General features: G+C 37.2%; 2 protein-coding genes across 6 annotated transcripts; one reads left to right on the top strand and one right to left on the bottom strand.

Annotated features, from left to right (window-relative positions):
* Nucleotides 1-1597: 1597 nt before the first annotated feature.
* Nucleotides 1598-7832, bottom strand: COA8 (cytochrome c oxidase assembly factor 8). Its single transcript, XM_087726896.1, has 6 exons — nt 7587-7832; nt 5379-5576; nt 4795-4858; nt 3769-3859; nt 3114-3216; nt 1598-2675 (listed from the first exon to the last, which is right to left on the bottom strand). The coding sequence occupies exons 1-5, from the start codon at nt 7752-7754 to the stop codon at nt 3129-3131; spliced, it is 609 nt and encodes a 202-aa protein (XP_087583022.1). The 5' UTR covers nt 7755-7832; the 3' UTR covers nt 1598-2675; nt 3114-3128.
* Nucleotides 7833-7873: 41 nt separating this feature from the next.
* BAG5 (BAG cochaperone 5) lies at nt 7874-15577 on the top strand. Of its 5 annotated transcripts, none has more exons than XM_087726861.1 (2): nt 7874-7993; nt 10487-15577. In XM_087726861.1, exon 2 carries the CDS (start codon nt 10515-10517, stop codon nt 11862-11864), a length of 1350 nt encoding a protein of 449 aa, XP_087582987.1. In that variant the 5' UTR covers nt 7874-7993; nt 10487-10514; the 3' UTR covers nt 11865-15577. The 5 variants fall into 5 exon arrangements, with proteins under 5 accessions (XP_087582987.1, XP_087582995.1, XP_087583003.1 ...); XM_087726869.1 differs by lacking the exon at nt 7874-7993 and adding an exon at nt 8052-8177; XM_087726877.1 differs by lacking the exon at nt 7874-7993 and adding an exon at nt 8330-8438.
* Nucleotides 15578-16887: the final 1310 nt, after the last annotated feature.

Raw genomic sequence — 16887 nt, 5'->3', positions numbered from 1 at the left:
ATAGCATCTGTGTTGTTTCACATTAGCAGGGAATTGGGAGAAAGGGGTCCAGAATAATCACATACAATCCTTTTCAGATCCTCTTTTTTATTTGGAAATGAGACAACCAGTGGGTTAGAAATTAGGAGTGAGGATGCTGGTAATATAAAAATTGAAACACTTAAGATGCTGACAATAATATACCATGAAAGTGCTCTTCTTTTGCATAATTAAAAATACTCTGGTTTATAAACACACATTCTGTAATAGCAGTTGCAATCACACAGAGACATTCATAAGAGCTTTTAGTTTAGCCTTAATCAGCTTCTTCCTTCTCTTTCATCCTCTTTTATTCCAGTGAGATGAATACTTCAATGAAGAGATCCAATGAATGGCAGGAAATAAAAGACATGCTTGGAATGCAATAATCATTTCCCATCAGATTAAACACCATGTAGAATTTACAAACAAGATGTTTCATCCTAGAACTCACAATCTTATTGAAAAATACCGGACATTTAAAAAAATAATAACTTCAACTGGAAATCAAACATTTTTGTTATTTCTCTATAAAGCCAATGTCAGTGATACTTCCTTTATTTGGTTTGAACATTACAGAGCAAATCATTTCTGAACAATCCATACAGTACTCTGAATATGTGATACAATATCAGTAATTATAATGCAGAAGCTGCTTGGATCAGAATTATCTTTACTTCAGGGTTACAAAAGAATGCAAGATTCAGGAGTTGAATAATTCTTCACCTAGGCAATTCGTTTGTTTAAAAAAAGGGGGGAAGGGGATAATGGGGTAAAAAGCAAATGAAGCATTTACAAAAAAAACTTGCCAGTGAAGAATTTCTGAAACTTAAGTTTACATGCAGTCCTGTAACTCTTAGCAAAAAGATTTCCATGCTCAGTACTGGCTTTATTTTTATTGTGGCCAATATAATTGCCTTTGGTGTGGGTCTGTGCATATACAGTACATTCTGTGTATACCAACTCCCTATTCCCGTGATGGTGAACCTATGGCACACATGCCAGAGGTGGCACATAGAGCCCTCTCTGTGCCTAAAATGTTCGTCATCACTGCCCTAGAGAGAGATAAAATCAGCCAGACCTATTATTATAATACTAATGGCTGCAGGAGATGGAATGGATAATAGAAGTTGCTTTCACCTGCTTATTTGTTTCCTTTACTGGAGGAAATGTGCCTGTGAATAAAAGCAATCTTGTGTGGAAGGAATGCACAATCTGAATCTCTCAGAAGTACTGCTCTATGCAAAATCGACCAGGAACCTTTCTATTCAGCCAGAAGTCGATCTCAATGAGCCTGTTTTCAGAATAAATAAGTCAGTTGCTTTAATACCATGAGCAAATCATTATATGACATGCCACACTGTATATATTTTGAGTTGTGGAATAGTCGCTGCTTTTCCATTAAACTAATGCAATCTATCATATATATATATTAAAGAGGCATTGGATGTACAAATCAATAAATAAAGGTAATATTTATGTGAGAATAGATTGACAGACACAATGACTTCTTCTAGAATGAATAATATCGTACTCATTGAGTATCAGATTTTGAAAAAAGAATGCATCAAAATGGAGACATGTTTTTTGTATTTAATTAAATGCAACATTAATTCCAAACTCATCTTAAAATATTTCAGTCATTTAGCAATTGATGATGTGTAAAAAAGATGAAAGGATTGGACACTGTTGGTGAAGCAGAGATCATCTGGATTGTCAATCCACTCCTCTTTATATTTTCCTGGGATCCATGCTGTAGGTCCAATACATCTTAAGTACAAGTATTTCGTATGCAGCCAGATAATTCCTTTTGTCTCAGGACCAGCTCAATAAAGCAGGTTCCAAGGGGGCATTAGGTGTGTCTTTTGGGGTAGGTTTGGCATTTCTACTTCTCAGATGTTCCCCATGCCACATCATAACATGTATTGTTAACATACTATTTTCAGCCATTTAGCAAGATGTTCTACACATTTGGTCACAAATTTTAAAATAAAGCAATGCAGGACAAAGCAATTCATGCCCAGCAACAAAAGTCTTTACTAGGAGAACCATTCCTAAATTATAAACTTTGCACAGTTAATCATGATGTAAATGACACAATTACAGTATCATATTCATGTATTACAATATAATGCTGGCATATTCATGAGTGATAATTAGAGTTCCATAGAAAAATATTAAATTATTTGCATTATTTATAGTTGAAACAGTAGTAACAAATTACTAATCTCACCATGACTAAGTATTAATCTTATTCTATGAGTATCAAATTCCTGATATATGCAGTGTTCTTCTATGCAATGTTAATATTTTTTATATTTAGACAAACTAAGAGCAACTCCAGTGGAAGGAAAACAATTCAACCAGGCTCAATAAAGGAAAATTGTAAGTTATGTGACTGAAGTTCAATGTATCTGTTTAATGCCATTTCCCCTCTACCGTTTAATGTTTTGACAAGGCACTGGGCATGAACCTAGGTTGTGGGATTGGGAATCCTTTTCCTTTTATTGTATTCAGCTGGAAGCATCTGGTATATAAATGAACAAAATAAATAAATACATAAATAAATAAAAATACCTATATACAAATATACCAGAATGCTTTGATATAATTTATGACAGAAACTCAATTCTTCGTCTCATCTTTGGTTGAAAAAACTAAAAGGAGAAAGAAGAGAAAAATTAACTACAATTAGTTTATAATTAATATTTGGGCATGCTTACTATGTAACTATCTTAATACACAGAGCCACAAAAATAATATATGCTGGATTTTATCTAAAGAGAAAATTAATATTGCTTTCAAAATGATGATATTCTGACCATTTTCAGTAAGCTATAAGTGAAATTGGCAATATACTTAATTTCAACTTCCCCCAAAAGAGGAATGCTCTTCTACAGAAAGGCAAAAGCTGCTATTTAACTATTGGGGTGATTTTTTAAAGAACTTGTTAGTTTTAAATTAGCATAATGACATAAATGTGAATAATAGGTGATAACTCTGCATGCATGCACTTCTGAAACATAAATTTTTAGTTTTGTATTTTTAAATGTCAAAGCTGCAACTTAAGAGTCAAAATTACCCAACATTGATACCTGTTAGTTTGTACTTCATTTCAGTCCAAATTTCTTCCACGCTTTTTCAAATGCTACTTGTCCCATGAGGAATGTGATGGTAAAATTCCGTTTGTACCATTCCCTACATTTAGAAGCAAGAGAACACTGCAAAATCCTGAGAAGATAAATATTTAGAAAAAAATCTTCTGTCTTTCAATGATTAAAATGAACCCTTACAAATTTGTACCGTTGGAGGTACCTTTCTAGAAAAATACCCTACTCTGTACTATATGTGTGTGGGTGTATGCAAAAACTGCATGATTTAAAGCAATGTTTTATTTATTTTATTTTATATCCCCACTTATCTGCAAATCTCAGGGAATACAATTGAATGTTTTAGGCCTCCAGGTATCTGCCTCAAGGCTTGCTATTATCAGTTACATAGTATGAGACTGATGTGCAGCCTACTGCACTAGATGAAATACAGTCAATGAAGAAATATTAAGAATATAGAAAGTACAACGCAGATTGGTAGATGAATGGCAACAGAGAAACAGGTAAAGTCAGCTGATGATTTGGAAACAGTTCCAAAAAGGTTATTAAACAAATTGGTTTTAAAATAAATCAACAAAGTGAAGGGTAGAACTGATTTGACAGATAAGGAAAGAAAACTATCCTGAAAAGTATTCCTCACCTATTATAGTATACATTTTTTTTCAAGTTTTTACTTAGGAAATCTTTGTAAAATTCAGCCATTTCTTCTGCAGTCAGTGATGTTTTCTGACCTGAAAAGGAAATGAAATCACAGTGTATAGATAAGAAAAAACAAATCTTAATGGTTAATTTCTTTGTTATTTATTATGACAGGTTTAATATCAAATTGAAATTGAAGGCAGGATATCCATATTTATAGATTTATGGCTCCTTACGGTTCTTCTATATACAAACAACCCTTCACAGAATGGTTGCATTATTTTAGGGACGTTCACATTAAAAGCTATATGAATCCTGTAAAATGGAAATGCTGTATGAATTATAAGCAGTAGCATTAGTAATAACTGGTTTGTCCAAAATTTTGGCTTGCCTAGGCACATTGAGTAAAGATGAATGATCTTGGGCCACATAAATATATAGTTGGTGAATATAAATAACAGACTTCTTGTTAAAAGTTAACAATCTTGTAGGGATACTTTATTAGGTGTCCAGGGATGCATTTGGACTATGAGCCATAGGTTGGGTTGCCTGGGTTAAATGAATAATATAATACTAAGCGGAGAAGAAGAATATTTCTTTTATAACCAAGACCTATTTCAAATTCATGGAAAGTGAATGGAAAGTGACTTCTTCCAGGTTTCTCTGTAACTGAATTTTAGTTATATTATTCTGTGTCATTAGTTCTCTAACTTACAACCTCACTCTCACAGAGCCTAATGTTCTTATTCCAAAACTAAATTTTCTGTGATAGAATCTATTTTAAAATACAAATGGAATTTGTGGATTAGAAACACTATAAGAAAATAAAATTTTAGCAAATCAACACCAAATAATACTCCAAGCCATTTTTGTTTTGGCTTTATTAAAAATAGTCATATATGCATGATTTCTTTGATCAAAAGTGGGATATAAGTATTTGACTTAGATTATATTCTAAGATTTAAAATCCACAAATAACACAAATAATTTAAGAATGTGTGCCAAATGATAATATTAATGATCTAACCTTTTTCATCTCTTGACTGTATACCCTTGGCTTTCAGTCTAGAACAAACAAATTCGTCTTTTTCCTGAAATAGAATTCAATAATATTACAATATATTGGTTCTTAGTGTATTGGTATCATCTTATAAATGACTATTATCAATCATAATAGTTTATTGCAAAATCCACTCCATCTAATATTTTAACTGATGGGAAAGATTCTCTTCAAAACAATGAGAGATTAATGTTTCTTCAATATATGCAATTCTGTAACAAACAATTCAGCAGCTGTATATTCAGTTTGATAAGACTATTAAAACTGAGAGAGGACCTACTTAAGACTAACACATTTGTATAGCAATACTTCCTCCTTACAAAAAAATACACTGGCTCTAGGTTAGGGGAAACAAATAATTAAGTTTATGATAGTAAGACTTCATAATTGGTATTGAAGAAATTTAGAAATGAAAAATAAATTAAAAATATCACAAATATAAAAAAATGTTTTGTATATTGAACAGTTGAATATCATTCATTGCTTTAAAACAAATCTGCTACAAGCCTTAAAAGGACACCCAGTGCCACCTAGTGGTTTTATATTTCTACCTTTCTAAATGATAGATTTTGATTTGTCCAGAATTCTTGATTCCAAGCCTGGGTTTCCTGTCTAAGTTCTCTCAGTCTTCGCTGCAATGGTGTTTCATGTTTAGGAATATAAAATATTACTGGTCGAAGATTTGAATATTGATCAGGAGGCCCCATCCAGTCACAGCAAGAATCTGAAGGAGGATGAAAATGTGAAACCTTAAAAAGAGAGGAAGAGGGGTTAATAATACAAAGCATCACAAATTATTTCAACATTATATTGCCCAATGAAAGAGGCAAGCTATACAAACAATTATAAAGGTGAGAAAAGATTAAGCAAATTTTTAAAGAATAGCATTTAACACTGGACAAAGTGCAATCTTATGTCTCTCTTGTAGTTTAGCAAACATCAAATAGGACAGTGGTGATGAAATGAAATAATCAGAGCAAATATTTTTTTCAAAAAAAAATGCTATCAAATTAAAACCTAGAAAAAGACAGGCAATCACTATAAAGCACACAATTTTCCAAACTTCATACATAGTTCCCAAATTTTCTTTTTTTCTCTGATAGAAAACAGGTGTGGTATTTATATGTCTCCATAAGACTTAACATCTGTAGTTTGCCCTTAATCCCCCAAATGCTCAAATGTTCAGTTCCAAACCCGGAGTCCTTCGGGATTGGGTGGCCTATAAATTCAATAAATAAATAAATAAACCCATGATGTCATGCATTGCTGAACATCCCCACTGTAATTTTCAGATCCTATTTTTAATAAGAAAATGTTAAGTGAAAAACTGAGCTCCCCATAAAGGAGTAGCTCAATTGGAAAAAAAGAAAATAAACTACAAAACAAAATACCCCAAAGGAGTAAAGTTCATGCAGAACTTCATGAACTTCAAAGTTCATGATAACATAAAGCAATTGTTTGTAATTTTAACTGCAGAAGATGAATTGTGAGGATATTAAAATCATTTTATAAGCTGCCCTTCAAAATAATTTTTCTGGACAACTTGTAATACAGTATTCGGAAATTGTAATTTAAAATTTGAGACTAATCTAACTATAATCTAACATGGCAAAAAACCCCAACCCAAAATATTATTGGAGTTAAATGGAAACAGCAATATAATTACTGACTCTTACTCCTAGTTTTTGGGGATTGTATTAAAGCTTCAAAAGCTAACAAAGTAACCATGCTCATTCCAGATCTAGGAACCATTATCGACCAGGTAGTAGCATTGGTGAAGGTTTCAGAAGGGAGGATAATACTCTTAATGTGGTAACCCAAAACCCCCATCCCTTTATAAACACATATAAAAAAGAAGGCAGAACAGAGATTAGATGGCATAACCACTATCCCACCGATGCCACAGTGAGTAGGTGTGCTCCATTCATTTCTTATCAAGCCTCAGGCTGGGGAAGGATGGTCTAAATATCTATGTATTCTTTATGGAGTTCCAAAATATGAAGAGATTCAGGAGTTAAAATCAGCTTCTTAAATCGAAAGCATACTGACAATGAAGTGAATGTTCAGTCCCAGACACTTGCTATCAGTTCCTAAACAGTTTTCAAAATCAGCTTTACACACAGTGCAAAATGGTAATCTGGATGAGAAGTTAGTACTAGAGCACTGATCAGTAAAGCCAGTGCATTAAACAGAAGGAAACACTTTTATTTAATGAAAAAAGAATCTCGCATCAACAAAAGATGCAATCTAATACTTTTATTTCACAGAAAGAAAACCAAAGTAGCCATATTATACCTTAACACACAAATTAAGCGCACCAGCGTGCCTACCGTCCCTGTCCTACTGTCCCCATTTATTTGTATTCATTTCCTTTGTTCATGTTTATACTTATACCTGTTATCTTGTACATGTTTAACAAACCAAATAAATAAAAAACAAAATAAAGTTATGTGCAGTGCCTTGTCCAGGATAAGAAGTCATCATTTCACTAACTTCAAGCAGTTTCCTTCATTTCTCTCATTTGCTTACCAAGATTTGACGAGTAAATCACAACTAGCTGGATTTACAAAACACGCAAAAGCAACCAGAGTATCGTTAAAACTTGGGCTACGGGAACCCAGCCATCGTCTCTATGAGAGCAGAACATCACCAGGTGCCCTCCCGCAGTCTCGTCACGCTGGCTGGGAACCAGATGAATGGAAACACGAAACTTTTGACAGGGCACCCGGGTCCCTAGTTCCTTATTTCCTCCGCTTTACCTTTCTCTTGGGAGGCGAGGGCGAGCTCTTCCTCTCCGGGTCTTCGCTCAGCGAAGACGCTCCGGAGACTGAGGACGACAAAAACCTGCAGCCGAAGCAGCTCGAGACTAGGTAGGGGCAACCGCCTCGGCTGTATAGAAACCCTCGGCTCCTCACGAGCGCCGCCATTCCGGTCAGACCGAGACGAGGACTAAACAGCGGCGGCAGCCTCAAAGACCTCAACGCACCCGTCGATTTACGGCAACGTCGTAAAAGGCGGGGGGAGGGAGATTTCCCTGTCAGTTCTCGCGCGCTCTCCTCGTTCCCTCAAATGGCGCCGGCGTTGGCGAACGCCGGGAGTCCGCACGAGCTGGGCTGGCAGCGGGAGTGTTGCAACCAGCCTGGATCGTTTCCGAGCCACCCTTGAGGTGAGAGAGTGAGAGAGGGGGGGGGAGAAGCGGGAGGGACGTTGGCGGCGAAGGTGTTACGGACAGCTCCCATCCTGCCGTGCGCTTCCGAAGGACGATAACGTGGGGATTGGAATGCAGAGGGAAGAGAATGGGAAGCTCGCAACGCCGATTCGAGGGAAAGGAGCTGAAGGAGCGGATCGACGTTAGTGGGATTACCTGACTCTCGGTTTCTCGGGGGTGGGGGGCGGGAGAGAGGAGGAAGAGTGTGGAGTGAAGATGAGGCGGGGGGCGGGGGAGACTTGTGGAGGGAAGGAAGAGGCAGGAATCCTCGGTGCTTGCCGACGGGGCGAAGGAGCTGGGCGAGTTGCAGTTAACATGCCCGGATGGTTGTTGTTTAATAGGGAGCGAGAAAGGGGTCCAAGCTTCTCAAACTGAGAGAGAAAAGCAAAGGCAGCCGGGCCTGGTAAGATTGCTTTGGTGGGCGATTGTGAAGACTGACATCCCGGCGAAGTTGGCGAGCCAGGGGGCCGAATCGAACGAGGGAGGGGTGGGGGTGAAAGCTCGGCGGCCAACGGGGGTGACCTGAAAGCTGCTCTAAACGACCTCAATTGCCGCCCTTTCCAGTCCATCCTGTGGCGCCCTCCCCTATGCCTGCCTTCTCTCTCTCTCTCTCTCTCGCTCCTACTGTCAAGGTGGGCCGTTGAGAGAAAGAGGCGGAGAGAAGTCCTCGTTTATCGGGATCCGGTGGAGGGACCAATCTGGATTAGGCAAAGGTCCCAGGGGGCGGGGGGATGAGGGGAGAAGGGAACTGCCTGGTCTCCCAAGGCGAGTAGGCCAAGCGGCTGTTCGCCTCGTGTCGCTCGTAGTCCTGGGACTCCCAAGCCCCTCTTTTAGTGCAGCGGGGGAGGGGGGGGGCTTCTCGGAAGACCCGCTCTGCGTCAGATCAGGCGACTAATCCGCACTACTGGCGGGTGTTGAAGCAGCGGGTGGGAGACTGAGCGTAGCGTAGCTGACGGCGGCGGAGTCCCGGCAGGGAGTGGGCTAGATTTAGGTATCAGCTGGGAACAGCCGCGTCGGGGGGGGGGGCGAATTGAGGCACGTGTCGGGGATAGGACCTGTGCGGAGATTGTGACGGCGCGGATGGGTCTTCCCCTCGGCAAATAACTCCTGGTTGATAAAAGGTCTTTCGGAACGGGGGGGGGGAGGACCCGAATTGGACCCGGCAGAGTCCAGTGAACCGAATTCCTCTGTTCTCCTCTCCTCCAGAACCCGAATTCAAACCCGTTTGCTTCCCCCCTCCTCCCCCCCGCGATCCCCTCCTTCAGCCGTTCCCGGAGAAGCGCCTCGGTGGCCAAAGCGGAATTAGATTGTGCAGCATTGTGAAGTCACGGGGGGGGGCGGTGAGGGGGGGGGCAGAGAGAGGACGGCGGGGAGGTTGTCGGCGTGCTCTACCTGGGGGAAGCGGCCCGAGCTCGGGGCTGATTCCTGGCTACCTTCCTGCAGGAATGTAGGATTGAAACAGGGGCCGGGGGATCAAGCTCTGTGCACGGGGAGTCGCTTCCCCCAAAGAGCTTCTCACTGGGTAAGAGTAGGACGGACCCGGGAGGCGTTGGTGTGTAATAAGTGGCAGGGTTGAATGTGTTGCAGCTTCGTTCTTTACCAGTGGTTCCCAACCTTTTTTTTTTTTTTTTTTTGGCCATTCCCCACCTAAGCATCTTTAAAATCCTGATCCCCCACCTGACATATAATTCTTACTTTACTCAAAAAGTGAACTCTACTCACATGGAGGAAGTCTAAAAGGCCATTAACTTGATTTAAACAAGGTTCAAATTGCCCCCATTAAAAATCAAATTGTGCTTCCTGGTCCCCACCTTGGGAACCACTGTTCTGTACCAAGCTGTAACTGGTAGAACACAATGTGTTTTGAGTGGGATGGAATGGACTGAACTCAAAAGTATTGTTATCCTGAGTGCAGTAGCTTGTACAGTTTGAAATTATGAGGACAACTGTCTTTATCTCTGGAAAAAAAGAGGAAAAGGCAAAAAAATAACTTTGTATTTCCCTGGGCTGATCAAAGAAGGGTAATATATCTAGTTTTTGTCTTTATTTTATCTGCTTTTGATACTAGAAGAATATTGTATGGGGCGGAAGTTGGTACTGTTTTTTCCCCAAAACATCAGCACTTGTTATGACTTGCTTGTGGTATTTAAAGAGATTGGGGAAAGAAACCACTCTGCTTGGAACATTTTAGTTTATTGTTTTTACTTTTGGCAAGGGGTAGACCAATTAGATATTTTGTAAATTCATAATATGCATCAGATTTAAAGCAACTGGCAGAATCTTTCAAGAGCTATTATATCTTCAAAAAGATGTTATGTTGTAACTGTACTATATTGTCTCTTGAATAAAACAATAGTGGAATGCTTCTTGAGTACTTCCAACTGTACATATATGTTTTTAGAATATTTTAAGCAATCTGTTACATTTTATTGTATTCTCCATTGTTTTTAGTTCTGTTGAAACTGGATGAAGAAAAAGAATGGATATGGGTAACCAACATCCATCTATCAAAAGGCTGCAAGAAATACAAAAAGAAGTCAAAGAGTTTGAATCTCAAGTAGTAGCCTTCAGTGGTTTGTCTAGTGATAGAGCTTATAAGAAATTAGAAAGGACTTTGACTAAACAGCTTTTTGAAATAGATTCTGTGGATGCTGAAGGAAGAGGTGATGTTCAGCAAGCCAGAAAGAGGGCTGCCCAAGAAACTGAGAAACTGCTTAAGGAACTAGAGCAGAATGCAAACCATCCCCAAAGGCTGGAGATAGAATCCATATTTAATGAGGCACAGGCATTGGTGGAGCAGGAAATCACTGCTTTTTATAAAGGAGGCAACTGTGTAACTGAAGAATTTGAAGAAGGTTTACAGGATATAATTTTTAGACTCACTCAAGTAAAAACCGGAGGGAAAATTTCTCTGCGGAAAGCCAGATATCGCACCCTGACCAAAATATGTGCTGTTCAAGAAATTATAAGTCGTTGTACAAAGCAGCAGCCTTCCCTGCCATTGTCCAGTGATGCACATCCTTCCGTTTCCAAAATTAATTCTGTCATAGGAGATGTGAACAAAGCAAAAGGGACTCTTATTGCTGTGTTAATGGGAGTAAATAACAATGAGACCTGTAGACATTTATCCTGTGTACTCATAGGTCTGATAGCTGATCTGGATGCCTTAGATGTATGTGGCCACCCAGAAATAAGAAACTATCGTAAAGAAGTAGTGGAAGAGATCAATAGATTGCAAAAATATCTGGATCTGGAAGAAGAAGCAGATTCCACTTATGCTTATGACTTGGCACAAAACGGATCCATTATAAAAATAGAAGACATACGCAAGAACATGAAAGAAGTTAAAGGTTCCCTTTTAAAAATAGAGAAGGCTTCAGATTTGTATCTAAAGTCCAAGACAGAACTGCAAGGGTTAATCGCCCAGTTGGATGAAATAAGCCCAGGCAATAATCCTTGCATCCGAGAAGCCAGGAGGCGAGCAGTGATAGAAGTGCAAACCCTCATAACTTATACTGACTTAAAGGAGGCACTTCTTAAGCAACAAACCTTTATAGAGCAACCAGAAACAGACATCACATCACAAAAAGCAATTTGGAATATTCTTGGAAATGTAGCTCAGATTCAGCAAGAGGTGTTGTCTTTTGATGGGAACAGAACTGATAAGAACTACATGCGGCTAGAGGAGCTCCTCACCAAACAGCTTCTAGCACTTGATGCTATAGATCCTCAAGATGAGCGCTCAAAAGTATCCAGGAAACAGGCAGTGAAGCTTGCACAGAACATTCTTTACTATTTGGACATGAAAACTGATGAATGGGAATACTAAAATAATATTGGTCTTGTGTGCTAGATATTGGTTTCTCTCGCACTTTATAACAGTCTCTCATAACTACAAGACTAACAGTTCCATCATTTGCTCATCTCTTTGCGGTTGAGTAAAAGTTGGATTGGGTTAATCAGCAACTTTTTCCTGCTTGTGCAATCAGGCAGTGAAGGCAGTTCATGTACCAATTATGTTACAATTTTTGTCATAGCCTGTTTTCTGTTGTTTTTGCATGATTTGTGAAGAAAAAACTGCATCTAAAACTGCATCTCTAGCTGTTGCCTAAAGCTTTCATATAAAATCCTACATCAAGACATAATACAGTCTTGCAAAATCAAAGCAAAACTAATGAGAAAATCCAGAGCAAATGTCAGTCAGCCTTAAACCAGTTTAGATGTTTGCAGTTGTCTGGATCAATCCAGTTGCAATCCAAAGGATTAAATGCAAATTACTCATGGCTGTTTTGTGTGTTTGATTTAATCTTGCTGATCTTTCATCTGAGATTTTTTTAATAGTTTGGCATAATATGAAACATGAACATATCTGAAATATAAATATAAAAATTGTAATTGCATACTTTCTCATGATTTCCATAGGATTATTTCTGAATTAAAAGAGTTACAGTCAATCACCTTGCACATTCTGGAGTTCTCATTATGTAAACTAGAGGAACACCAGAATATAGAAATGGTACTTTAAAGATAGAATGCACAGCATAGGTTGAACAATATATATTTCCTGAATTATGGTGAACTTTTCAGTAATCAAACAATGATCCTGAATTTGGAATCTTAATAGCTATATTAAGATATTTTCCTTTAATTTTGTGATGATTTGGTAGGTATTGGGCAACTTGTCAAACATTCCTTTGCATTTTTTAAGATTGATTCATCATTTCTTTTTCCAGACTAAGCTTGACACAAAATGTTACTTTTTCTAAGATTTCATATGCTGCTGTTACAGTTTAGAGTGTTGTTTAAAACTATTTTATTTTTCTGAATGGCTGTTCATTATTTATGAAGACAGCAGATATTTCTTTTGACTTTTTAAAAATCTTTCAATTCATCAGAATGACTAAACATTTCAGAAAACAGAATTTAAAAAGTAGAAGCATTGCTATGTTTTACTTTAACTATGTTGAATAGGCTACATATGCTATTCCTGAGTATAAAAGGAAAAGTTGCTTTAGTTTTTTTAACGTTTTGTCCACCACTTTTGTCTTCACTGAAGTCTCATAATTAATTAACAGTATCTCATAATATTTCTGAATACACCAATCTTAAGTCAGTTTAGCTCTAATTTTTCCCTGTTACTTATAAATTCGGAATAGGAGAAATCAACAGCAATCATATTTTTAGAATGCATTGTTAGTATCATCCAGAAACCTGCAGTTAATTAATATGTAGAATAATATGCTTTAATCCAATCTCCATATACTAATCCAACTTAATGGCTTGTAGAAGATTATTTCTACAATACATGATTAATGCATGTTGAGATATTACGTTGATGTCTATGAATAAGGTTTTAGTATAGAATTAAAAGGCATAAGGCTTATTCTTGAGAAACAAGTGCCTTTTAAATGACCTTTGAATTTGTAGCACCTTGTAGCTATGATTGCTGTAGTTGACTTCATGGTGTTTTCAGTGAAGCTTTTTTTCTGTAGTATGGATTACTTATCAGTTACAGCTTTTAAAAAGCTATCATATTTGTAAGTCTCTACTGTGATATTAGCAAACGCCTAAAACTTTTGATGAAAGCAACCTCCATTTTACTTGGTTTTTTCCCTGGCCCAGTCTCATTGGCTCAATCACTGAGTGTTTGTGTGTTTCATTTCTGTAAGATGTAAAAAGGAGTAGTAACTTAATTTATTTTCAAATTAATTTTGATCTTGCTGCACAAAAAGGTTTTTTAAGCTTGAGGTATTTTTGTTGTCCTAATATTTTGGTGAATCTATGTCAATTAACAGTTATTAAGAATCCAAAATGGATTCTTAATAAGCATTTTGGTAGCTTCATCATCTGTGACTTCATTTTGTCCTTTTTCTCATTGCTTAAAATGATTACTTTTAACTGCTTGTACTGTTCTACTTTGGGTCCTTAGTAAATTGTTTCGCATATCAGATTAAAATATTCTCACTTTCATGGAAGTTTTCATTCTAGCTACATGGTTTTGATCCCAAACTCTGCACTGATAGAGTTTCCACATAATTTGGAACTAATACAACTAATACAACTTTCAAAACAGTAATACAAGTGTTTTTCTTCAAGCCCCCCCCCCCCCCTTCTTCAACTTCCATGTGGAAGCCATTGCTTATTTGGGTACTCTGAAATGAGATGGCAGATTAGACATGCAGTTTTTAGGCTACAAATAAGTATTTGGTTGTGTATCTACTTGTCCCTCACCTCACAGAAAACTTCACCAGAAGATACCTTTGTGAAAGGAAGAGAAAGATGATTACTGCTGATACTTCTTTCTCTACCTCCCTGGATTCCATAAAATAAGCTTCAGTATTTGAGCAGCAGCATTACATTTGGTGTTGGGAACTATAGCAGAAATAAAGTTTATATTTAGATTTAGTTTTTATGCTGTTTACGCTTCAGAAACAGATTCTTAATATTGGCTAGTAGTTACTAGCATCTTGCATGAAAAAAAAATCTGTTTTCAGTAAATTCCAACTGTAGTGGAAGAGAAGAAAGTCTAGCAATGATTTGGGGAATTTCATGGTTTATAAAGAATGGAAAACTGTAAAAACAGTTCAGAACTGTTTCCCTTATGCAACTAAAAGCTATTCTATTTTGCACTACGTACATTGTTATTTTAACTTTAAAAATTTATATTAACCTTTTGCTCATATTTTACACATAACTGCAGTGCTGTTATTTTAAACTTCAACAGGTAAGCTTCTAGTACACAGGGACATTCTTACAGTTCTCATGACTCTTGCACCTTTTAAAAGCTGCAGGTTTTAAAGAGAATGTGTAATAAAATTATAGTAGATATTGTAAGAGCATAATTTCCCATTTTTCTATTTAAAAATAATCTCTGGCTTGCAAATTTAAGTGTGCTTTGCTGATTTTTATTAAGTTACTTGGTATAACTTATAAATCTGATTTTTGCATGAATAAATATGAAAAAGTAAGTGATAAACCAAAATGAAACATTGTAAATTTGGTTTGTGCTTTTAAGAATATTCTTTTTCTACTTAACATGCAAGTAAGTTTCAGCACATATTTTCTATTGCAATGATTTAACAGCTGATTCTGTTCTTCTGCATTGGACCAAATCAGAGGTTTTTTAAAAAAACATAAAGGTTTCTGTGCAGTGCCATAGTATTTAGGGTAAGAAACATGTAATTCCACTCAAATACAGTACATCATGATTTTGATTGTATTGCTTTAAATGTTTGTTGCTCTAAATAGCTGTCTGATAGCTTTCTGATATTTTTGCCAGCAACCATGAAACAATTTTGTTTTGAGCAGTTTGAAATTAACTATTCCAATATGATTGGCAAACCATTGTTATCTGCTTTTATAATTAAGCTTTCTCTGGGACTAGACTGTAGTTGATACATATTCTGTTGTATGTTAAACTTGAGAACAAGCTACCACGTGGCTGGAACTTGCTGTTTTTTGAAGAAGTGTGTTATCTCATGTTTATGTATTGCACTGTTCAGTATATACAGATTTGGAAATCAATAAATTATTTGGATGTTGCTTTCTTGACAATTTACTCCAGAACAGGATAATTTTTTGTGTTGCATGGTGGGTTGTGGGTATAAAATACTTTTTATACTTTGACATAATGCTCTACAGCCATTGCTGATATATAGATGGCATTAGAATGTTAAATTAGAATTTTCTTCTTTTTGACAAAAATATAATTATCAAAAATGGGCCTTTTCTTTTTAGTTAAGAAATACAATTTTAGAAATAATATGTAACAAAATAATATAATGAAATGCAGCCTTTCCTCAGCTAGACCCTGGATGGTCATACATACCCTGATTATCTCATAATTATGGCAATGTGCTCTAGATGAGGTTGCCCTTAAAGACCATGTGGAAGGCTCAACTGCTTCAAAATGCTGCAACTTGAGCAGTAATGGGCACTTTTCATTATGCCTGTGAGTCCCAAACTGTGTTAGTTGCCAGTAGGCTTCCAGGTACCATTCAAGGTGCAAGTTGTTATCTATAAAGCCCTTAATGGCACAGAGTCTGATTATAGCAATAGTATTTATATCCCGCTTTACACCCTCTCTAAGCAATTTACAGTCAGCAAATTGCCCCCAACAATCTTGACTCCTCATTTTACCCACCTCAGAAGGATGGAAGGCTGAGTCAACCTTGAGCCTGGTGAGATTTGAACTGCCAAATTGCAGTCAGCCAGCAGAAGTAACCTGCAGGACTCCACTCTAACCACTACGCCACTGTGGCTCATATCTGAAAGATTGCCTCATCTCCAAATGTTGTTGCTCACCCATAATGTTGGCTGATTGGGTGATTGGTTCTCCTCAATTGAACATCTTGTGGGGCAGTTGAACTATGCTTTTTAAGTCACTGCCCCCTACCTCTGGAAAAGAATACCCCCCCAGAGATATGGACACCTCCATTCTGCAGTTTTGGAAAGATCTTAAGACCTGCCTTTGTCCCACAAGTTACTTGCTTGTGTTTTTATTGTTTTGGTTGTTTTTTAACTGGACTCTCAGTTGTTTATGTTTTTAATTGCTTTCACTATGTATTTGGATTTTGTAAGTTGCCAGAAATTACTAAGGTGATCAGGCATCACATATTAAATTATTATTGCTAAAATGTAAAATTGCAACCTTAGAATCTGACTATCTAGGTTTTAACTACTTGAACTCTTGGATGAAAGAGGTGATGTAATTATAACAACTAAATACAATTTAATGGCCTTCCCAGTCAAAAGGATTTTCAAAGGGGCAGCAGATTATAAATAAAGTAATTCTACTTCCATCTTTCTAAAACATTCCTTTCTCCTGCTTTTCCATCCACTCCATGGGGTTT

The sequence above is a fragment of the Thamnophis sirtalis genome, unplaced genomic scaffold (genome assembly GCF_051295495.1).
Source record: "Thamnophis sirtalis isolate CommonGarterSnake01/CBP01778 unplaced genomic scaffold, rThaSir2_p1.2 scaffold_1, whole genome shotgun sequence".
In the NCBI taxonomy this organism is placed as follows: domain Eukaryota; kingdom Metazoa; phylum Chordata; class Lepidosauria; order Squamata; family Natricidae; genus Thamnophis; species Thamnophis sirtalis.
The sequence above is the reverse complement of the archived record's forward strand: the minus strand, read 5'-3'. Positions and strand labels throughout refer to the sequence as shown.

Excerpts from the sequence above, each read along its gene's own strand:
- COA8 (XM_087726896.1), bottom strand. The coding sequence starts at position 7,754 with ATGGCGGCGCTCGTGAGGAGCCGAGGGTTTCTATACAGCCGAGGCGGT. Across the intron at positions 5,577-7,586 it reads CCTCGCCTCCCAAGAGAAAG|GTTTCACATTTTCATCCTCC; the intron begins GTAAAGCGGAGG and ends TCTCTTTTTAAG. Across the intron at positions 3,217-3,768 it reads AAAAATGTATACTATAATAG|GGAATGGTACAAACGGAATT; the intron begins GTGAGGAATACT and ends TTCTAAATGTAG.
- BAG5 (XM_087726861.1), top strand. The coding sequence starts at position 10,515 with ATGGATATGGGTAACCAACATCCATCTATCAAAAGGCTGCAAGAAATA.